The sequence below is a fragment of the Zootoca vivipara genome, chromosome 2 (genome assembly GCF_963506605.1).
Source record: "Zootoca vivipara chromosome 2, rZooViv1.1, whole genome shotgun sequence".
NCBI classification, from domain to species: Eukaryota; Metazoa; Chordata; class Lepidosauria; order Squamata; family Lacertidae; genus Zootoca; species Zootoca vivipara.
The window spans coordinates 89,949,270-89,973,640 of NC_083277.1; the positions used below are offsets into that span (position 1 = coordinate 89,949,270).

The window sequence follows — 24,371 nt, forward strand, 5'->3', positions numbered from 1 at the left end:
CCCAATTTATCTTTATTGGTTTTTAACAACAGAAATGCTTTCTTAACGTAAAACCACAGTATAAAGTTTCAGTTTCAGTTATATACCTGCAATAGAAGACCTTCATGTAGTTTTCCTTACCCTTGAATACCCCCTGGGGAAAAAGCAGCGGCGTAGCGAGCCGCCACGACACCCAGGGCGGCAAATTGCCATGCACCTGGGGGGGGGCGTCGTTGCTACGTAATGACGCGTGCGTACAACGTATAGGGGGATCACAACCCCCCCATGACTTCTAAACAGAGCCTAAACGGAGCGTCCAGGCTCCAGGTAGATAGCCCACTGGCGCAGCGCGCCCACCGCACCAGAGGGCTATCTGCCTGAAACCTGGACGGTCCGTTTAGGCTCCGTTTTGAAGTCGTGGGGGTGCGGCCCCCTCTATGTTGTATGCATGCACAGCATCCCACTCCAGGTAGATAGCCCACTGGCGCAGCGCGCCACGCCGCGCCGAGCGGGCTTTTTACCAGAAGGCTGGAGGGGCTCACTTTGGGAGTCGCTGGGTGGGGCGCCGACTGCCCCCCCCCCCAGAGTGGAACCTGGGGCGACCTGCCCCCTATGCCCCCTAGCTCCGCCCCTGGGAAAAAGCACTGAGTACATTAGTCACAACTATATACAAAAGTGTGCTTCTTCAGAGAAATTCACATTAAATTGCTGCTGAATTTTCATGGTGAGTTTTTTTTTAAGAACTGAAGATTGCTGCAGAAACATGGAGAAATGATTTTAAGATTGGAAAAATGATAAACTTGGGAAAACCAAAGTTGGCATATTCATCTCTCCTTACCTTGAGCTCCTGTTATCTAGGATAAAAAGGTAACAAAGAAAACAAAGACATCCGAGTTCTGGGACACGTGCCAAATTCAGGGAAACTATTTGTCAGAAGAGACCTGAAGAATACCCTGGATTCCTTATTCACTTTGCAGTCTCTCCATCATACAGGTGTATCCATAGCATGTAGGCAAGGAGCTGCTCTCCCTAGATAGCCAATCATAGGCAGCAGGCTAGATTCCACTGGATCCTGAACCCATGACTTGGGAATATCAAGCAGCTGTTCTTACACATTTATATACCATCCTTACACACAAACAGCATTTGGGAGTAAGGCTTTGTTGTCTGCCATTTCTTTTTCGGCCCTTTTGCTGTTCTCGGCTGTTTCAATGTTTTACATATTGATTTTTGCTGTTTCAACGTGGTCAGGGATTTTAATTAATTTTATTTGACTGGCTCTGCACCCCACTTTCAGAGACCCAGCTGAAAAGCAGTATATAAATTTTGCAAACAAGCAAACAAACATCTGTGCTCCCACTCTAGCAGTTGATCAATAAACTGAAAATCCTGCCAACAGCATCCAGCCCCATCTGTTTATAGGCCTTGCGCCCTAATAGTTCCTTGCATCCTTGAGAATTTTAAAAATGTTCATAACCATTCCGTAATGCCTCCATAACAAAGCAAACAGCCAGGGAGATCTTGTTCCAAATCAACTGAAAACCATTTAACTAATAAATCCAGAGGTTTCAAACGCCTGCATTTACTTCAATATTATTATTGTTACTATTTGGTCAAGTGCATATGAGTTTAGAGAAGGAGATAAACACCCTATTTTCCCACAAATCTACGTGATCTGTGAATTGGAATGTGCCACTTCATTTGTCTCTCTACCACTGTATAAAGTGCCCCAAATGATTATCCAGAGCTAGCTTTGACTTCTCATATAGATAACTCACATAACCCATTTACAGGTCATAACATTTCTGGTGGCCTGAATGTCTGTTTCCCTTTCTAAGATTAGAGGGGGGGAGGGAAGCATGCCAGGAAGCATTGGTGCTGGCTTGCACCCATGATTGAGAGGGCTGACATCACATGCACGGCGCCCTGACATCGCACAACATCATGACACCACAAGCACAACATTGTGATGTCCGACACATGATGTTGCATGCCGTTGTGACATTGCTGCTGGATATTAAGGGGTCTGAGCCCCCTCCTTAAAAGCTTTGGGGGTCTAAAGTTCCTCTGCCCCCAGAGCTGGCGCACCTGCCAAGGAGACCTTTGATCTAGGGGCCAACAAGCTTTCAGATGGAGAAAAGTGTGGCTAGTGGGGGGGAGGAGAGGGGGGGAGGAGGAGGAGGAGGAGGAGGAGAGTGTGCCAAAGCAAACCTGCAGTCAACTTAATACTCTGCCACCCAGTTATTTGCTACTAACTTAATCAAAGCTTAACTTCAAAGCAGATTGCTGCTGCATTATAGAGGAAATTGGCAGCTCTCTCTTTCAAAAGCAGGCTTGGACCATTGAACTGGAATGAAGCCAAAGACCAGGGGCTTATTAAGTCCTTTGCCTCTTATTGGGGCTTAGAAGAAGTAATGGTGTGCAGATATCTCTCTGTACTACAACCCCTGCAGGGAAAAGAAAATAAGATAATTGGGAAGGAGCAAGACTGGGCACCACCATCAATTTCAGCTGCATAGTCCAGATAAAAAGCGGCTTAGCACCATCGGAGCTCTCAGTGGTGCTGTATTATATCATACAACAATGCAATTCTCAGCACTTTCTGTGTGCGTGTGTGTGTGGCGGGGTGGTGGGGTGGTACTACAACCAATATGCAATAACTTCATAAAACCTTCTCATACATTATTGATGTCCAATAGCTGCCAAATATTCAATGTCTCAATGCCTGAAGTCAATTTTGACTTCCAATATTTGATTGACTATGCATGCTATTTAATGTCTATTTGATGATTGATTGTATTAATATTTGACTTTCAGTCATTCCTAACCTATATTCTACAGCCTACAGCAAGAGCATTTGATATGCTGCATGTAATATGCACATTCAGGAGCAATTCCATGCACTTTTACCAGGGAATGATTCCAGTGGGGCTTACGTCTTATTAAGACTTGCACGGGATTGTGTTGTCATTCTGGCTGGTTTGGGTTATTCCAGAGTGAGGCTTGAAGCGCTACAAAAACCTGCAAAATCTGTTTCACCTGAGACCTTGGGAAGGCAGGAAATTAGCATGAGTATCACCTCTAAGTCTCCGAAAGCCTGTTCAGAGGCAGTTTTAGGGTAGCATGACCAGTTCAGCAGTACCGGGTACCAGAGCTGGAGGGGGTGCTGCAACAATGATGTAGAGTGGAGCATAAGAGGCAGGGGGTGACATATTTTAGCATTTCACAGGCCCCCTCTGAAATTTGAGAGCCCAATGTCTGCCACTGGCATGTGGACCTCCCACCTGGAAAGGTTTTTGTTTCATTTAAATTCCAGTGAAATTGAGTATGACAGAATAGTTGTGAAAAAAGAAAGACCCATTAATTGTATTGAGGTCACTTCAGCCCAACTAACTTTCTTCAGATTGGAGCCACTGTTTGTTCACAGCCTAAGTAAGCAAGGGAAATTTATTGTCTGAATACACAAAATACTTTGAAGTGGATAATGAGCGAGAATGAGAGGGGAGGGAGTTTGTTTGTTTGTTTGTTACTAGATGATTGTGGTGTTAATTACTTTGGATATTAACTTTGTTCCATGACAGTGCCCAACTTTTTTGTTCTTTAAAAAATGTTGTTTCCATTGTTAACAATTGCACAGTCATCAGAAACTAACCATGCACACTCGCAAGAGCTAGATCAAGTTGAAATCAAATTAAAAGCTCTACATTTCAAAACATGCAGTCAATCCATCATACAAATTAACTGACGTTGTTAGCCTTAGTAAAAACTGAATTGCACTTCCAGTCATCATTTTAAAAACCAATCATTTATGTGGAGGTAATAAGTCATTTTATGGTGCCTGCAGAATTTCTGATTCCATTCCTTATGGAGATGCTGCTTGATAGTAACTTATTAAAGGGTATTTACCTACATACCCACACAGTCCGCAGCTGATTCCTGGATCAGATTCCCCCAGATAAATAATTTATTTAACTGGATTACTCAAGATCAAGCCTGTAATTGAAGCTCAAAACCCTCCACTCTCTAATACTAAATGGCAATAGGAAAAACACACAATTTAAAACCTAGTGCTATTGAAGAGAGTTGCCCCCTGGAGAAATAGACCTTACAACTGACATTAATGATACAGTAGCTGTTGCATCACTCATCGCTGCCCTTGACCCTTCTCCATCACTTGCAGGGAGCAATACTGAAACCTTGCTTGCTAAGCAGGGTGGACCATTAACCATGAAGAAGAAGAAGAAGAAGAAGAAGAAGAAGAAGAAGAAGAAGAAGAAGAAGAAGAAGAAGAAGAAGAAGAAGAAGAAGAAGAAGAAGAAGAAGAAGAAGAAGTTTGGATTTGATATCCCGCTTTATCACTACCCGAAGGAGTCTCAAAGCGGCTAACAATCTCCTTTCCCTTCCTCCCCCACAACAGTCATCCTGTGAGGTGGGTGGGGCTGAGAGACTTCAGAGAAGTGTGACTAGCCCAAGGTCACCCAGCAGCTGCATGTGGAGGAGTGGAGACGCGAACCCGGTTCACTAGATTACGAGTCTACAACTCTTAACCACTACACCACACTGGCTCCCATGAAGGTAATGTCGGGTTCTCCGGTTAAAAAATAGCAACCCATCTAATGATTTAAGCCAGGGACAGGGAATCTATGGTCTTCCAGGTGTTATTGGCCTCTAGCCAGCAGTGTGCCTTCAGTGGACTAGATGGACTAGGCTAATCCCCTAAATGTTCCCCTGGCACCTCCTTCACAAAGCCTGGAAAGCTTCTGTCCGGTTTAAGGAGGGAGGTGAGATGTTCACTTCTGCGACCCTCCCCGCCCCACTGCATCACCCTCGCAAGTAGGCGCCTCTGGCCCTAACTGTTCTCCTTCAAAAAAATTCCACCACATCCCACTGCCTCCAGTTCCCATTAGCCTCAACAAGAACAGCCAACAGTAAGAGATTGTGGAAGTTGTAGCCCAAGAATGCCAGTAGGGCCACAGGTTGACCACCCCTCAATTAAGCGATATTTCTGAACCCATAATATGCTGACCAAAGGCCTGCCATCAGAATCAAAGAGCAGAGGAATTGGAGCATGCAGCAGCTGGAGTAATCAGTCCATATGAACTCCATATGCAGATCTGGGTCTCACCCACTTCTTGGGTCCAGGAAAAGAGGAACCTGTATCAATGAATGCTTCCAGCCAATGTTTCTTATCTACTGGTACTACTAACCTGTCCATAGGAAAATGTGTCTCCTCCCCTTTCCGGAAGTCCGTGCTATTCTCCAGCCTGGCTAGCACATCCATCCTCTTCACCATCATCTCCAGCATGTCACTCATTTTTCGCAGCACCCCTCTGGACTCCAGAGCACCCATCACTGCAGCCAAATAAAAGAGCAAGAGGAAAGGACTGTAAGGACATTCTGCAGTGGTCCTCAGGAGGCAGCAGAAAAGTGTTCAGACAGGTGTGTGAAGTCAAAAGGCAATAATTGATTTTATAGTGAAAAGGATCATAGTGGGGTGTGCAGTAGGGTTGGGGTCCCTTGCAGTATTGCTTGAATAATGTAATACTTTCCAGCGGGCTGCATCCAGCTAAGTGACACTTTTGTGCACTTGATGTGTGTGTGGTCCAAATGAATAAAACCTCCCTGTTCATGTTGATTAACTGCAACAGGTTTCCTCTGAGTATGTCTAATGCTGTATACAATATTGTACATTTATTATATTATATTATTAATTATATTACATTCACAATATAAATAAGATAAATGATTAAGTATATCTGACATTTAGGCTGCAATCCCAGTGTATATGCACCTGGGTGTAAGTCCCATTGAATTCCCTGGGAGTTACCTCTGAGTAAACATGCTCTGGAGTGCATTGTAGAGGTTATCAGCTTCCATCACATAATGTGTCTGTACTAAGAGCCTTTAGCACAATGGTTGAAAATCAGTGCCCATTAACTCAAGGATGGGTTTGGAGTAAATGCACCAATACACTCAGGCACTACATTGCATGGAGATAAGATGTCATCTGCCATGTTTTATGCTGACTCTACCTTTTTTCTTCTTAACAAAACCCTGCCCTTTAAACACTGGGGTGACCTGGTGAGTCACCCTGAAACTACACCTATTGCCTTTTATTTTCTCTCTTTTGGTAATGCACAAGAGACCTTATGATGAGGTTAGAGGGCAGAGAATTAGTTCCTATTGCATAATGCTAATGCTCGTTAAACTTATCTCTTCCATTCCACTCTTTTAAAGAAGGTAAAACACATTTTCATTTACACAGCAGCAGGGGTTAGAGCCTGCTGAGAAGCAAACTGACACAGTTATGTAACAACACATATTTTGTAGCACAAAACACAGGTCTGCAACCAGGAGCTGAATTTCTGGATATGCCAATATTTCAGGATTAGGAAAGAAACTCATTTAGTCTGCAGTTTGATTCTATGCTCATAACACTGACATCTTTATGGTGACCATTTGCATCTTACAACTTGCTTATTGAATCAATATTCAGAAGCATTTCGAATCTCTAGGTTGTTATCTACATGACCCTGAACACCAGTTGCTGTTTCCCCCCCCCCCCCCCTGGGAAGATTCCTGTGCCATTAACAGTTACCTGACAAGCAAAGCAAACATTCACCAAGTTACAATTGTCTTGGAGTACAGATACAATGGCAAGAAAGTATATCGTGGATTTTGATGTATTTTAATGTGTTGATTGTACTTGAAATGTACTTGCCCTGGTGTGAACCACACTGGAGTAATCAAACAGTGGTATAAGAATATCATTGGATTTGTGTATTTCCTCCATGAAGCACAGGAACCCTATCAGTTAGAATCTTGGCTATCCTATCATAAATAGAGACTTGTGGAATCATTGAGCTAAACCTTCTCACTAACTATTTTGACTCCTGCAGAAGGCAATTCGCTACAAAGCTGAACTCCACTCACCAGGGATAACAGCCCTGTTTTTGTTTACATTGTCACTTTTCCTGGGTAGAGAGGTTTTGCTAGGGTTGCCAACTTATTTGTGAGCTCTGCTCCAGTGTCTTTAAGAGCAGCCTGATATGCAAAAATTAAGTAGGTGACTTTTCCCTATCACTTTATATACAAGCAAATGAGGTGGGGGCAGAAGTCACCTCCTTAATTTCTGTGTTTCCAGCTGCTCCTAAAGGCACTGTTGCTCCCCCATATGGAATCAGGATGCCATACACCACAATATGCAACACAATTAACCATTTAACTGCCAGATTCCATTTCATTCTCCAGTGCAGGTATCCTGCCTCACTACCTCGTCCTCTCCACTCTGGCTTCAAGCCTTGGCTTTATTAAAACAATGGTTCCTTGTTCTGCCTTGCCAAAGCACCTTAGAGATGTGCTGAGGAAGCTCTGACAGCATCAGCATCACATACCTTGGCAGTAAACCTCATGGGGAGCCAGCAGCTCTAGCACTGCTCAAGGGTGAGCTGGTAAGCTGTAAGAGATTTTGTTTTAGGTAGACCTCTCGTCACTCAGATGCCTCAGAGCTGTGTATACCATCAATTTTCTCTCTCTTTCTCTCCACACTGCTTGATGTGACCTAATTATCTGGAAGCTAAATAAAGTGAAGCAGGCCAAATTCAAACCAAATGAAGCCCCTCATTGACAGTGCAAAGGAGATAAAAACAACTATCTTTTCAGGACCAGCCAGAACAAGTGAGCCAAAACAAAGATGAAGGGACTATGACTAGGCCTCAATGGGGGTTGGGGAAAGGATGCTGTAAATGCTGCCTAGAAGGGGATCTAGATGACTTAAACAGATGTGGTCATGCAGCTAAACTTTTATTAGTTGGGCCAGACCAAACTCAAGAGCCAGGTTCCCCCTTCTTTACTCCCCTGCTCATGATACCCCCAAAAGCAAAGCGCCTCCCTCTGCTGTTCAAAACTCAGCTCCTCACAAAACTGGAAGACTGGAGAAATTCTAACAAAATAACAATGGCAAGCGAAATTGATGAACTATGCAGAGATGGCAAAATTGACGGACAGATTATGAGAAAAGGACAACAGAGACTTTGAAAAAGAGTGGGAATCTTTTATAATATATTTGCAGAAACAAAATAAGAATATGGACTTGATGGCAGGACTTAAATAAACATACACACTTTTTTGATACATAGCATCTAAAACAAAGAAAAAATGATATGGGGGACTGGTTGAAACAGCAGTATTTGATAAAGGGGAAACAAACCAGAAATGGGAGCTGGGGGAAGCCTGGGAAGGAAGGGGCAAATATGTGTTATATGTATGTTATTGATACAAGATGTTTATCTAAATAGAAAAGAAAGTCAATAATTTTTTTTAAAAAAAACTCAGCTCCTCAAAAGCTTAAGCAAATCATATGTGGAAGTGAATTCTCAGGGCAGCCATTCACATAAGCAGCCGCCAGGTCCCTCAAGGGCTTCTCCATACATAGTTTTTATTCGCATCTTGCCTTGAGCAATCCCATATGTTCATGGGCAGCAAAATGGTACTGAATGCACCACAATCCAGTATGGAATAAAATAAAGTTTGCCAAAAGCTTACAATCAAAATGAAACAGGAAAAGTAGAAGGGAGCGAGCAAGAAGAAAAGTGGAATGACGGAATTATTAAAAAAAAACACAAGCCATATAATTCAGTGTTCTTCAACCTTGAGGCCCCAGATATTTGGGACTCCCAACTTTCACCACCCTCAGCCAGCTTCGCCAATGATCTGGGATAATGGAAACTGCATCTAGAGAACCAAGTTTGAAGAATACTGCTGTGGGACATATATAATAGCATTTGATACAGAGTTGACTTGGGGAGGAGGTGTTGTTGTTTTTAAATGAACAGAAGCTCTCTGGCCAAAACCAGCAACTGAAGCTTTTGCAATCAGTCTGTCCCTCCGCAAGAGAACACCTGCCTTTTACAGGCATAGGGCTGCTGTCCATTAAAATTGTGGAAACCCTAATCAAAACACACCTATGTTTAGAAAAGGGATATCTGGCTATTTAAGACACAACAGTCCTCCAGGAACTGCTTCACTGAAATGAATGAGAGTTGCATACAATTAATGAAGTAAAGGAAGAGCGGTGTCAAAAATCAATCCACTTTACGCCCTGGCCTCAATATGCTACATAGTGCTTCAAGAGGCAGATTTAGGGCAGCATGACTGGTTCCGCTGCACTGGGTGCTGAGCCTAGGGAGCACCACAGAGCGCCACAGCTATGATGTAGTGAATTGAGCAGGACAGAAGTTGAGAGGTGGGTAGGGGGCTCTGAATTTTGGCTTCCCACCGGACACTGCTGAAATAAGAAAGTCCCAAGTCTGCCCCTGGTGTTCCCAACCAAGTATGTTCTATTCCCTTTCATATGCAATCTGTTCATAGGGATGGGGAGAAATATAACTCAATTCACAGTTAAAGTTAAGTATCTTCTGCCACAAGGATTGGGGACTGGTGGCCCTCCAGGTGTTGTTAGACTCCAACTCCTATCAGCCCCGGCCAGCCTGGCCAATGACCAGGGATGCTAGGAGTCCTACAACCAAAGATTCATTGTCTCTGTTCTCACACATATTTTCATACCAAACATCATTTTGATGCCTCCCTTCCTATTAGGGGTGGGGAGGTGTATACCATCCAGCAATGTTACATGCTACGGCTAAAAAAGCACAACCTTCATTTTGAACATATGGAAACTTAAAAGGAGTCACTCACACCCAACCAGATTGCTGTCCCAAGTGGTTTGGTATCTAGTCGATATGTAGGTCACAAAATGTGCCTTACAGGCAATGTACAGCCTGCAGGCCGCATGTTGCCCACCTCTGCCATAAATCAGCTTCGAGATGGGGGATTTTTCATATTCTCCAACTTCAAGATTAATCTGAGCAGTTTCGTTTGCTGGGAAAGACAAGCAGCCACCAATCCTCAGAGACTTGCATGGAGAACAGGCCACCACATTGTGCTTATGTGGGCTTTAATATATTGCATTTCCAGTATATATACAACACAAACCCATTACCAGTAGAACGTCCCCAGGGGACACTAGCAACTTGCAGCTCTCAGCATTGCAAAGACCTGCTCCAGGCTATGTCCTTGTTCATACATCATTTGTAAAATCACACATTCGCTTTCTGCTCCAGACTCTTTAGCTGGCATATGGCAGTGATGTATGAGGCAGAAGTGACACCATTAAATTATCTGAATCCCAGGTAGAACTTTTTGTATGTTATATAAACAATAACTGCTGAAGGAAATGAACGTGGTTGTTGGAACTGCACAAAATACGCACTCTCAATAGCAAAATAATTCACTCCATGCCAGGCATGTACTTGCATATACAAACACTACATTTCTCAGATGCGGTCAAGGCGCAGAGGTGGTGGGGGGAGGCAGGAGCAATGGAGGATGGCTGCAGAAGAAAGCATTATTACATTCATATTTCACCTTTACTCCAAGGATCTCAAGCTGCTGTGCATCGGTGTTCCTCAACCTTGCGTCCCTAGGTGCTGTTGGACTGCAACTCCCATCCATCTCCAGTCAGCTTAGTCAATGGTAAGGGATGATAGGAGTTGTAGTCCAACAACATTTGAGGACCCAAGGTTGAAGGACACGGGTATACATAGTTCTCCATGTTCAACCATACCCCTTTTATGCTTACGTCAAGCTTGTAAGGTAGACTATGTTCTTATTCTCTGAGAGGCAGTCACCGGTCCAAGGTCACCCAGGGAGCTTCTTGAGATCTGAACATGGGTCCAATGCTATACTACTCTGAACACTGCACTGCAGCTGCACCTCACCTCTTCTCTCCTTACCTGCTCCTCTGACCCTACCCTAAACCCTTGTGGAATAGGATCCAGGGCAGAGTGCGACTGTCCTGTCTACCTCCATAAATGCAAGCCCCTCTCTTTTCTCCATAGAGCTTTTTAGAGCCATATCAATCCCATAAGTGCAAGTATTCCATGGTCAGATTGATACAACCAACTTATCCATTCTATACCAGTTATCATTTGGGGGAAGTTATATGGTTGCTACTTAGATTCATAATATGTGACACCTATATCATACCCCTCAATTGCCCTGATTAAATTGGGACATCCTGGTTTGGGGGGCACCGTGCTCTCAGCACAGCAGCCCCAAACGCACAAGATTGCAACCTCATGCAGCCGGGAAGATGCATGTCCCAGCTTTTGGCTTCAACATATTGGAGGGTGTGTTATATAAAGAGGCAGTTGCCTGCAGCCTTCAACTGAAAAACCCAACCAAGAATCAAGTCAAGACTTCAATTCATGGGTGTACTCTCATTCATTGCATTGGAAGAGGGAAGGCCAGTTCCCCACTGGCCCTTTAAAAGGGGGGGGGGAGAGAAGAGAAGTGACATTGGGATTAATCACCACCACCCCTTGCAGTTACTGTGCAAGTCAAACCTGAGCCATCTAAATCATTGGCATTAAAAACAGATACCAGAGCTATCCTTGGAGAGCTTTTTGGAGACAGAGAGAGGCTGAGTCCTTGCCTTCTTTGTACGGAAGAAGAAGAAGAAGAAGAAGAAGAAGAAGAAGAAGAAGAAGAAGAAGAAGAAGAAGAAGGAGGAGGAGGAGGAGGAGGAGGAGGAGGAGGAGGAGGAGGAGGAGGAGGAGGAGGAGGAGGAGGAGGAGGAGGAGGAGGAGGAGGAGGAGGAGGAGGAGGAGGAAAATGTTGTACAAAAGATGACTACAAAATGTGCATCTTATGGATGTAAGTCAGACAGTGAGTCAATCTCTGTTGTTTCAACCATGAGCCACAAATAGAGGATTGTGGCTGGATGCATTTAAAAGTGTGTATTTTATGTAAAAAAAAAAATGTGTAGAAAATGTACACAATGGGACAGGACAGGACATAATAGCATGCAACAGGATGGAGCACACCTACGATCAAAAGGTGATGGAGTTGAGAAGGGCATTAGCTCAATGGCAGAGCATTTGCTTTGCATAAAGAAGGTCCTGGCTTCAGTCCTCACATCTCCAGGTAAGAGTGAGAGTGACCCTTGCCTGATACCCTGGGAAGCCACTGCCAGTCAGTGTAAACAATATGGAGCTAGGTGGACCGTGAACCAATAGGTCTGACTCAGTTCCTATGAGTTGCTGATCATCTCATTTCCATGTGCTCCTCCTACCCTGGGAGAACCCATAAAACTGCTCCTTTGCGGCTATCACCAAGTTCCAAGTTGCTGCTGGCAATTTTGTTCTTTTGTGTTCAGAACCAGAGCATTCAAACGCAAAAAAAGCCCATAGGATTTGAATAATCCATTCCTGTAGCCACACCTTTTTTGGAAAGCACTTTGGAGACTGGAATTGGCACAGTGCTCTGTGCTGGATTACAGAGGGAGAGTGAGCAAGCAACCAGCTATTAATTATACAATAAACATGCATCCAGCTAAAAAGTGACTGCTCGCCTGAAGGGCAAAGCGCAGCCACTGCTTCTTCACTTCCTCCTTTTGTGTCTATATTATAACCACCAAATCTGGACCCATTCCCAGGTAATGGGGAACAAAGGTAATAGTCCCCAGCAGGCAGAACCTTTGAAAAAGGAAGTCCATGGAAACAGAATCAACCTGCAGCTGAGTAATTGAGGGTGACCCCCGACACTGTATTTTATTAAAGTTTCAGATCTGCCAGAATTTCTGCTGTGGGCTTTAGTGAGAACTCTGAGATTATGAAGAAATTCAGAAAAGGGGCCAACTAAGGAGAAGAGGAAGGTGGGGAGTCTGAATGGAAGAAGGGCATAGACATCAGGGAGCACCATAAAAATGCTGCAAGTGAGTTATTAAACTAATGAATGAACACCATAAAAGCTGAGCTGAACATTCCCCGGAAAATTGGTGTCTAATTGGTTGAGCAGATTTGCGCAATGCAAATTAGAAGGAAGATTCTTGTTAAATTTTCCACATTCCAGTTGGGTAACATGCATGGACCATTTGTAAATGTCCTGCTATGGGAAGGGCATCTGCCTTAAATTCTATTTCCGAAAGGCTACCTTGCCTCTCTCTCCTGCAATTTGCTTAGCAAGTATATCTGGCCCATTCATTGGATTTGCCCATATGGGGATGTCTCATAAGGAAGTCACAACAGATTTCTCTGTAGTAGGGTCTACCACATGTTGTTATCATGTTTTGATATGTTTTCAAAATATCAGTTGGTATTGATGAAGTGTATTGATGAAGTGTAAGGATAGACAGATTCTCATACTAAAATTATTTGCTCGGGTGTCTTTGCACACACAGTCCAAATTGCTGGACAAAGTACCAGAATTCTGCAGTGATTTCCACAATAATGGCAGCTGTATAGCACTGCACAGAAATAGTTGCAAAGAAGGATTGGTATTTGTCTGATTCACATGACTGTGTACAGGGGAATGGATTCTCATGGAGAAAATTTAGCCTGCTATGATGGTGTAAACCAGAACCCAGAAAAAGACTGCATTGTGCTTTGAAAGCCATACAGCAAGTATGGCCTACACCACTGGTTCCCAACCTTTTTTTGACCATGCCCCACTTATGCCTCCCCCCACTCCGACATATAATTCTTATTATTCAAAAAGTGAACTCCTATTCATGTGGAGGAAGTCTAAAAGGCCATTCACTGTTAATACCGCATTCTTGAATTGCCCCCCTTAAAATCAAATCCCCCCCCGTGCGGCATGTGCCCCACGCTGGGAACCACAGTTCTACACAGAGGCAGCCGTAATTTCTATGTACAAATCGCCCTGAGAGTGATGGAATGTCATCCTGTCCCGTGGCTTTGAGGGGAATTTGCTGCATTGCATTGCATTGCTGTATTGTCTGGGGTGGCAAGGAGCACCCCCCTCAACAGCTGCTCCACGGTGTCCACCTGTTTTTAAAGTTTGAAGGAAATAATATCTTTTACAGAAACAGAGGCAGTGCCTCAACCCTTAAATGACCTTGTAAACACCTTTATTTTTTACCTCTGCATTTTCCATGCCAAATTTTGAAGACTTAAATATACACAAAAATGGGTTGAGATGGCTTTAATATCAGCCTTGTTTGACACTGGGACAGAGCAGCTTGTAATGGGCCTGTCCATTCATAACTCATCTCCAGGGGCTTGGATGATAAAGGTGACCCTCCTTGACTCACACTAGATATGGAAGGGCAGTGGACTTGCTGGACTGAGGGTTCAGGCTATGGGGAAAGTCTCACACTCAGGGAGTGGAGGGGCAAGGAAAGTAATTTTGTCGCAGGAGCAGAAATGGAAGAGTACAGTATCTCCTTGCTAAGTGCTCTCAGGGTCAAAAAGTTCTTTTGTTGGGCTTTTCAGCACAAAATTGGTGAGGTGAGCAATACTGAAATTGACCCCAAAGAACTTTTGGGGCTGGGTTGTCTCACCCACCACCCCGCTCCTCATGAAGTCCTGGGAACGATATTGCCTAGTTCCCATAGTACTTATGCATAGCTGCCAGGTTTTCTCTTTTCTCGCGAGGAAGCCTATTCAGCATAATAGAAAATCCCTTAAAATAAGGGATAACTTGGCAGCTATGCTTATGGGAAATAAAATGGCAGTCTCTAGCAGCAGCAGCTGTTGCAAGACCCCAGCTTACCCCCAACAAAACACCCAGTTGTACCCCTCATGTCACTGCTTGCGAATGGCAAACTGAAATGGAGGTAAGAAGCTTTTGATTCAGCCCTAAGTCACACTGACACACTCAAGGACCCATAAAGCTCGAATTCATGGCCAGGCCTTACACTTATACCATGGGTAGGCAAACTAAGGCTCAGGGCTGAATCTGGCCCAATCGCTTTCTAAATTTGAACCATGGACGGTCCGGGAATCAGCGTGTTTTTAAATGAGAAGAATGTGTCCTTCTATTTAAAATGCATCTCTCGGTTATTTGTGGGGCATAGGAATTCGTTCATATATATTTTTCGAAATATAGTCCGCCCCCCACACACACATTGGACCGGCCCCCTGCTGAAAAGGTTTGCTGAACCCTTGACTTATACTGTGCAAGAAAACACCAAGCACATCTCTTCCAGCCACAGAAACAGGGGCAACCAACCCCCTATGCTTGCTTCCTAAAATCCTGTAAATTTAAGCTTTTGTCTTTTCCCCAAAGGTATCTTGCCTGCTATAGCAAATCACCCACATTGCACCGCATAGTCAGAAAATTGATTTGTTCCTTTAAATAAAATTATACCTAAAGGAAATGTTTTTTTAAAAAACAACCAACTCCATCCTTTTGCTCAATTTTTCTTTCTTTCATGGATCATTTTCCATGCTAGGGACTGGGGGTGGTGGAGGTGGACCACATTATCACCTGCCGTTTCCAGCAGACAAGTGCAGCTTTTTTCTTGCAGGAATTCTCTGCGCTCTCTCTCTCTCGCTTTCATTCCCTCTCTGTATTTCCCCCCAGGGGCTTATGAAGAATAACAAGAGATCTATGACAAATTTGGCAACAATTATTATGGCATTTTTCAGAAAGTTTGCTGTTGCTGATTGTATATAGTGATGGAAGTCTTTGATATACTGCTGAAGCTAGAATTAAGTTGTCCTAAACTGAGAGCCGATTTCTGGACACCTGCAGAACTAGAGCTCAGTTAACTGAAGATTAGCAAAGAGACAGTAAGGGTGGGATATGGAGAGGGGAAGGAGAGAGAGAGAGAGAGAGAGAGAGAGAGAGAGAGAGAGAGAGAGAGAGCAGCTTTTCCTACCCCAGTTAGTGTGGGATGTAACATCACTGAAGCAGTCAAATGCAGTCCAGAATGGACACACAGGGGAATGTTGCTCCAGCCAGGAGGACTTCCTGTCGCACCTGGTCTGGAGCATCTTCTCCCTGCATGTGACCAGGTAGATGGGTGTGACCCTGGCAGACCCTACACAGTGAGTGAAGAGACCACACCAAGACCTCAAGGATGTGGATGTGAACAGCATGCACTCATTATTTCCGCAGAGAGATTCTAACTGGCATATGGCATGACCTCACCCATGTAGAAAGAGCATTGGCTAGAAATGGCCCAGTTTTAAATGACAAGATACAATAATGGAGAAATCAAAAGCAAAAGTAGACATCTGAGAGAGCACCACTAATTAAGCTGGGTTAGGGGGGAAATCTCCTAATGAATATGGATAATAAACAAGGGTAGGCAAGAAAATACAAGTAAAAACCATGCATGAAATTAATTGGAGTTTGCTGAAGAATGACAGCTTTCCCCCCATGAAAGGCGGCTGCTCTTTAAGACAATTAATGAATAGGGCAGAGATTTTCATATGGTACTTTGAAATAATGACCATAATCAATCACCTCTCACTATCTCAGGAGATGCGACAGCAAACACGGAGGAGGTTTGAGGCAGCTACTTATGAAGCTGCAGAGAGGCACAGAGCTAAGTAATTAGAAGTAATAGGATGAAAGAAAAACTGGATGAAGACAAGTCCAGAACCCGATGCTTTATTGAAATATGTGGCATTTTTCTCAGGGAAGAAGAGAAAAAATGCCAATCTAGTTGGAGAACTGTAGGGTCGGAAAGAACCCAAATCTCCTCTTATCTGAATCTGCTCTGCTGAGACAAAAATTCTCAGCACTCAACATTTCCTATAACAGATTAATTCAGACACTTCAACATATAGTGTACCATGAGGAGATAAAAGAAAGAGCTTATGTGCACCATGCATATAATCAGCCTGTTAATTGAGGAACTGAGATTGTAACTTGCAAGACTTCAGACTTCCCCATGGGGAATCTGTTCCTAGCTCCATGCTAGAGCATCTGCAGATGTTCCCAAATTCAATCCCCAGCATCCCCTGGTAGTGCTGCAAGAGACCCCCTGTTTGAAATCCTGGAGAGCTGCAGCCAATCAGAGTAGACAATACTGAGCTAGATGCACCAATGGACAGACTCAGTATAAGATAGATTTGTATGTTCCAATACAAAAATAAAAAATGACATATGTTTCATTTTTAAAGCAAGCATCAGACACTACCTGAAGATATCCATCCTGTGAACCTTGGGGTGGGGAGATTAGCAGCATTCATCCTTCAACACTGAAAAGTCCACAAGTAGCAGGTGCATGGGAGAGGAGAGATACTAGCAGCTCCCGGTTCCATATGAGAAGCAGAAAGGCTACCTGCCTCCAAACCTGCTGGCCTCCAGAAGCATGCCTGTCTCATAAAGCAGTTCCCAGTGAAACTGCACAATGAGGCTGCAGGAAAGTGCCCACTGATGGGCAGAGCCAGAGCAGGTCTACGTGCAGCTCTGACCAGCACCAGACCAATATATCAGCTCTTGTTCTCAGCTACTGCACAATTTCCTGGTTGCCTGGGATATTCATTTCATCACATGTCCATGTTGCCCTTCCTCAAGGGATCTCATTTTTTGACAAAAACAACCCTGTGGGGTGGGTTGCACTGAGAAAAAAATAAGTTGCTCAAAACCATACAGTGAGCTTCATGATCGAGATAATATTGAAACCTGGGTCTTTTATATCCATCCGTCACCACAACAAGCTATCTTTACTACCAGCACACAGCTCAGTTATTCTTGAGTTCTGAATCACCAAGTGGAGATCCAGGATGGTACTGTATTGTACATCCTACTGATGGGAACTCTACCCCTCCACCACTGTCTGTTTTGCACAGAAACCACCAGTTATTTCATCCAGAAAGCGAATTATTACACCACTGTGGCTTGCAAACTCCATGTGCTTCTGATGCTGTTCGTCTTTCAATGGGACAATATGATTGCAAAACACAGTCAGATACGATTGGTCAAGCACTCTGAGGGAAAGTGAAAATTTCTACAATAGGTCTGTAATCAATCTAATTTAACATGGGTGGGGGATCATTCCAAACTGCAGCATCAGCAGCCTATTCCAATGAGAAATGTGTCTGCTGAGCCTCTTTGAAATATAGATAGTTCTTTAGCAGAAGTTCATTCCACCTATTAATTCCACACCATTGTGGCCACCTTTGATGCTTCGGAGGAAGAAAACAACTAATCTTGTAATGAAGGGAGGAGAAGGGAGAACAGCCAACTTTCTAATCCCAACAGACCCCTATAGCTTGAAATGGATCCATAGCCAGTTATTATTTTAAGCTTTGCAGGGTGTTGATGGACCCTCCTCCAAAGGCAGAGGCCGCTCCTTGCCTTCATTTCAGAAATGAGATAACTGCATGAGTGCTGCAAGCACTGACCTTTTCTCTGAGTGCCATGACACATTATGCAAAGCTGTGGAAAAGCTGTGAGAGTGATCAGTGCCCCTTCTTTCCATACTTCCAGCTAACCAACAGGGGTGCGAGGGATGCCCAGTTTCCCTGTGGTGAGCTGTACAACTTCCAAATGCTTGCCGCAGGGAGGTGTGCAGCTTTTCCCTTTCTATGATATTTGGACATACAAAAAGCAGAAGAACAAGTCACCTGCATATTAGCAATGTGCCCTGGTTGCAGGAAAATGCCAAATTCCCAGACAAAGTGGAGTGCCTCAGAGAGATTTTGAGTTTGTGGAGAATAATTAGTGAGGTGACACCAGTCAAAAGCAGGGACCCCTGAAGTGCTTTCTGATACCTCAGTGATCCAGACATTTTTAAAAGCATCTGATGAAAGGGAAAGCAGGGGCATCTCAGGAGATTTTGCTGCCTGAGGTGAAAGATAAAATCGTGTTTCACCCACCCACATTTCACATACAGAGTCCAACCAGATTTGAAATTGAATCTTACTTTACCAGTGGAAATGGTATCCTCCATTGTACCTCAGGGCAGCAGGACTAACTTTGAGGACTCAGGGAAATCATGTTGGGAGGGAGAACTTCTGCCATCCCCTACCATATTCTGCCTGAGGCAGTTGCCTCACTTTGCCTAGTGAAAGGCTGCTCCTGAAATAAAGTAATGTCTTTGACTTTGCTATAATGCCATGGTGGGGTGATTTGTAAAAGCAGAACAAACACCAGATTGGGAGAGCTCCATTGTGAATTACAGGTCAAGCTCATAAAAATAAGGAATTGTGTTACCAGAAAATGAGGCCCTGTTAGTCCCCCCCCCATACATTTTAAAGGTACTTTTAAAAAGCCCCTAGACCTATTTGTCTGCTTTCTGACAGGGTTCTTACCCAGGGGCATATCTCACATAACTTATTGCCCACAAAACTCTATGGCAGTTAAGTTATTCCTTTTCTACCCACCACAAAACTGTAACAACGGCCCTTTGGGGAAACCACTGCAGCTAGCCTTCTGAATGGCTCGGATTCATGCACTCAGAAGGAATGACATTGCCTACACATTTAATCAAATACTCATTATTGTTTAAGTTATGGGTTCTTCCTTTTTTCAAAAGCAAAAGCAAAAATAAAAAACTTTAAAATGATCCCAGTACAAAAGTGCCTAGACCTATTTGCCTATAATTTGACAGGCTTTATCCACCCTGGAAAGGATAGTATGCTTGCAAATTTCACCAACTTCTGTCAAAAGTTTTAAAAGTGATAGCCTTTTTTTATTTCTTGATTGTGAATTTGGGGGAGGGGGGAGGAAAGAGAACTTAAGACAGTCTCCAAGCTGAATCGGGCCATTTACCACATCCCTTGGACCAAGGTGGGTCATTTTCCAAAGCATCAAATTAGGGTGCAAATTAAAACACGTGCGTAGTTCACATCCCTTCAGCATAGCTACTTTTTGCCACTTTTCAAAACATGCAAAGCCATTCTCTAACCCTATTCATGTATTGTGCTCTCCCTCTCTCCAAATTGCCTGTGGATTTATTAGCCCATATGAGTGACCAACTCACAGGAGCAGTATAATTAAATGAGATGGAAACCTGAGCAGTTGTCCAAGGATTTCACATTTCTTCTGCCTGGTTTCTTACCTTTTGCATGAGAGTTCTCCATCCATGTTAGACACAAAGGAAGGTGCCTTATATCTGGTTAGAATTAGTCCATTAAGCCCAATATTGTCTACTCTGACTGTGCATGGCTCTCAATGTTCTCAGGTAGTCTTTCTCACTGCTGCTACCTGACCCTTTAAGTGAGATTCTACCTGGGATCTGCTGCATGCAAAAAAAAAGCCAAGCTATCTCTAAGCTGTTTTGCTACTATAGTTCAAAACCAAGACTCTGACAGGGAGCCTGTCCTCCTCCTGCTTAACCAGAACAATTCGTAGGCATCAAACCATCCCCACTGACATTTACAATGTAATTATACAATATTTCACTGTTGTTCTTAGCATGGGTGGCTTGCTTTTGTTTCTATTACAGGGGAATATTCTTGTTTACTTGTCCTGTAATAGCGAGTCGCTTTAACAGAAAGAAGGGAGTTTGTTCAGAGACGGAGTTATTGCTTGAATCCACAAAGAATACCAGCTGAATTCATTATTGCACAAAAAAGTTAGTGTACTAGGAGTTCCATCCCACCTCTGCAATTACAGCTAGCTCATGAAATCATCCACAAAAATGCACTATTTTCTTGAAGAGGCAATTGCATCTGCTGCATCAACTGGCTACCGTGCTTCTTATTTACAGCAGGATGGAAACTCAAAGTTTGTGTGAGCAACATTGGGCTTCGATTGTTTGCTTTTCGTCAGAGCAGCCCTGCTGGATCCATTTAGATCAGGGTCTATAAAATCCAGCAATCTGTTTCCAGCTGTGACCAGCCGCAAGCTCCTGGAAACTTACAAGCAGAACATGAAGGAATGTCCCCACCTTCTTGTTTGTCCAAAACATCTGATATTAAAAAGTTATGTGCTGCTAAAATGGGAATTCCATCTAGCTATCACAGTAATAGCCAGTGAGAAATCTACCCTTGTTACTCTACCTTGTTACTCTATCCCCATATTTTCTCCCACATCATCAATTCTGTTTTATGCCTGTATTGTTTTCTGCCAGATGTGCTTTAATCCTTGCTTAATTGGCATTGTCCTTGGCCCTCCATCATTATCCCAAGTTTCCAATCCTTCAAGCCACCAGCAAGCCTTCTGCAATGCAGTGGGTTTCTACGGAAGACATGTAACAGTTCCTTGGCAGACAACATGATGCAGAAAAAGTTTCCTGAAAGCAAAAAGTATGAAAAGCACATACCGGTAGTTCAATGATGCAAAAATCCAGGTGCTCAAAGGAGTTTTTCTCATCTTCATTTGTTAAAAAGAGCTGCAACCTCTCCCTCTCCCTCTCCCTCTCCCTCTCCCTCTCCCTCTCCCTCTCCCTCTCCCTCCTCCCTTGTTACCTTTAACTTTCATGACCTATCGCCCAGATTCCACAATGATGCAGATCTTCCTGTCCCAAGTTTTCCATCCAGCCAAGCTAGATTTTCACTTCCCTTGCTGTCGATGTATCATGAATTAGAGTTCATGAACTAGTTAAGAGTGTTTGACAACATGATACCCAGCTCTACCTCTCTTTCAAATCAGAACCAGTGAAGGCAGTGAAGGTCCTGTGTGAATGTCTGGAGGTGGTTGGAGGATGGATGGCGGCTAACAGATTGAGGTTGAATCCTGACAAGACAGAAGCACTGTTTTTGGTGGGACAGGAGGCAGGCAGGTGTGGAGGACTCCCTGGTCCTGAATGAGGTAACTGTGCCCCTGAAGGACCAGGTGCACAGCCTGGGAGTCATTTTGGACTCACAGCTGTCCATGGAGGTGCAGGACAATTCTGTGTCCAGGGCATCTGTTTACCAGCTCCATCTGGTACGTAGGCTGAGACCCTACCTGCCTGTGGACTGTCTCGCCAGAGTGGTGCATGCTCTAGTTATCTCTTGCTTGGATTACTGCAATGCGCTCTATGTCGGGCTACCTTTGAAGGTGACCCAGAAACTACAACTAATCCAGAATGCGGCAGCTAGACTGGTGACTGGGAGCAGCCGCCGAAACCACATAACACCAGTCTTGAAAGATCTACATTGGCCCCCAGTACATTTCCGAGCACAAGTCAAAGTGTTGGTGCTGATCTTTAAAGCCCTAAAGAGCCTCGGTCCAGTATACCTGAAGGAGCATCTCCACCCCCATCGTTCTGCCTGGACACTGAGGTCCAGCGCTGAGGGCCTTCTGGCAGTTCCCTCACTGCAAGAAGCCAAGTTAGAGGGAACCAGGCCGAGGGCTTCTTGGTAGTGTGGAATGCCCTCCCACCAGATGTCAAAGAGAAAAAACATCTACCAGACTTTTAGAAGAAATCTGAAGGCAGCCCTGTTTCAGGAAGCTTTTAATGTTTAACAGACCATTGTATTTAAATATTTTGTTGGAAGCCGCCCAGAGTGGCTAGGGGAACCCAGCCAGATGAGCAGGGTCTAAATTATTATTATTATTATTATTATTATTATTATTATTATTATTATTATTATCATCATCTATATAAATAAAAATGTAAATGTCCGTTTGTACAAAATCAAAAATCTCCAAAAGTTCTTGACCAATTGCTTTGAAATTTTGACACAACGTTGCATTCAAATACGGGAGTGTTTGTATATCATTAGATTATAGAGATGTCACACCTGTGACAGGTAAAAACATGTTTTTGTGGAAAAAGAGTGCCCTCTATTGGACGTCAAAGCAACACATGCTATAGTAAAAATTTTACTCCCAGAACACCTTGGGGTATGCGGTGGCGTCCTTCCGCCGTGAACCTGCAGAGGATACTGGGAGCGGGTGGGTGACGGGTCTTTCGCTCCTTCTGGGAGACTGGGGGCCAGATCCTGTCCCTTCACTGCCGCTGCCTCGCCTCTCCTACCCACCCTCGACATGTCCACCTTCCATAAGGAATTACACCTGGTCCACCTACCCCCTACCCCACCAGGATCTGCCGGGGGAAGCGGGAAACCCTCCCCAAAATGTGTATACGGTAGCCGGCTCCTTCTGGGAGACGGGGGGCCAGATCCTGTCCCTTCACCGCCACCACCACTGCCGCCTCCCCTTTCCCACCCGCCCTTCCCATGTCCGCCTTCGTTAAGGAACTCCACCTGGTCCGCCTGCCCCCTCCCCCACCAGGATCCAGCGGGGAAAGTGGGCAACCCTCCCCCAAATGTGCATATGGTATGGGAGGGGGAGAGGGGGGGTCGGGGTGGAGGGTGACGTCACGTGAGGTGAAGATGATGTCACCCACCGGGGACAACATAGAGAGGTCTGTCGTTACCTCATATGCCTGTCCTGAGAAACGGGGGCCCTGACTGAGCCACAGCAATGCGTGGCAGGGTACAGGTTGTTGTGGTTGTGGTTGTGGTTGTGGTTGTTGTTGCTGCTGCTGCTGTTGTTATGCCATGACTCATAGTTATTTGTCCACCACAGGCAGGACATAAACCTGGCTTGTAAGTATAAACTGAATTGTTGTGGGGTTCTGTAAGCTATATATGTGGCAAGTTTGTATGTGCACACACCATGCAACTCTAGGAAGCTTTTCTAACTTTGTATGTGACACTTGGGCTGAAAACAATTGGCCACCCCATGATACAGAAGATTGAGTCTGCTTTAAGAATCTTGAAAAAAGTCTGCAGTGCTCAGGTGACTGGCAGTGCCTCCTTCCTCCACAGTGACCTAACCTAATTTTAGCAGTAGCCATTAATGGAATTTCCTATAACTCAAGGGCTGGGATGACAAAGGAGCATCACTAGAATGGAGGTGCCACTCATTAACAGAGGCCATTATCCCAGTCTCACCCTAGCTCAGAAAACCATCATTACTCACACTTGATTAGCAAAAGTCCATAGGGAGAACAAGACACCTCCCAAAGAGTATGGGGCAGGGGGAACTCTCTCACCTGCCATTATGATAACATTGCTTTGACAGGCCAGTCATATAAATGTATCCTGCCTGCCTGCTTGCATGACATGTTCTACAGACACTTAAAGCAAAGGGCAACATCTAAAGGGAAAATGAGATGCCTCCAGGTGCCATCAGATTTAACAGGGGTCTTGCTCTCCAGTCTTCACAATGATAATGCCTATCATTCATTCCTGTCCATTTATCCCTTGATCACTGAGCCTGCTGGCCTCTTCACCTGCTGTCAGCTTTTCACAGGTATGCCAACAGCAATGCAGGAGAGAAGCTAAAAATAGTTAAGTAGTATCCTCATTCTTTTGACTTGAAGCTTTCCATCACCTTGATCTGCCCTTGACCATTTGCAAAGGCAATTAGCACCACACTGTGTTCCTGGCAAGTTCTTAGCCAACACTGACCACTTGCATGCCAAGGCCCCATAACCTGCAGTTCCCTAGTGACACGGACAAGTGGATTTGGTTTATGGGTTTGAAAAGGCCACAACTTTATTGGTTACAGATGTGAGTGGTCTGGGTGAAGCCAGACTATATCTTGACTCCTGCCCATCTGCAGGGAGTCCAACTAAGGGTAAACCACCATGACTACGAATGCACCATCTTCAGCTACACATCACTCATTAAGACTAGATGTGCTGGAAACAGCACTTGGGGAAGGGTAATTGCCCTGGGGTAGAGTATGTT

At 44.3% G+C, this 24,371-nt stretch overlaps 1 protein-coding gene across 2 annotated transcripts in view; it reads right to left on the reverse strand.

The window, feature by feature from the left end:
• MGAT5B (alpha-1,6-mannosylglycoprotein 6-beta-N-acetylglucosaminyltransferase B) overlaps positions 1-24,371 on the reverse strand; it is a 170,181-nt gene that overhangs the window by 95,229 nt on the left and 50,581 nt on the right. For both annotated transcript variants that reach the window (XM_035107960.2, XM_035107959.2), the window contains exon 3: positions 5,187-5,331. In XM_035107960.2, coding sequence (XP_034963851.2) covers positions 5,187-5,331 — 145 coding nt within the window. The remainder of the gene's footprint in view (positions 1-5,186; positions 5,332-24,371) is intronic.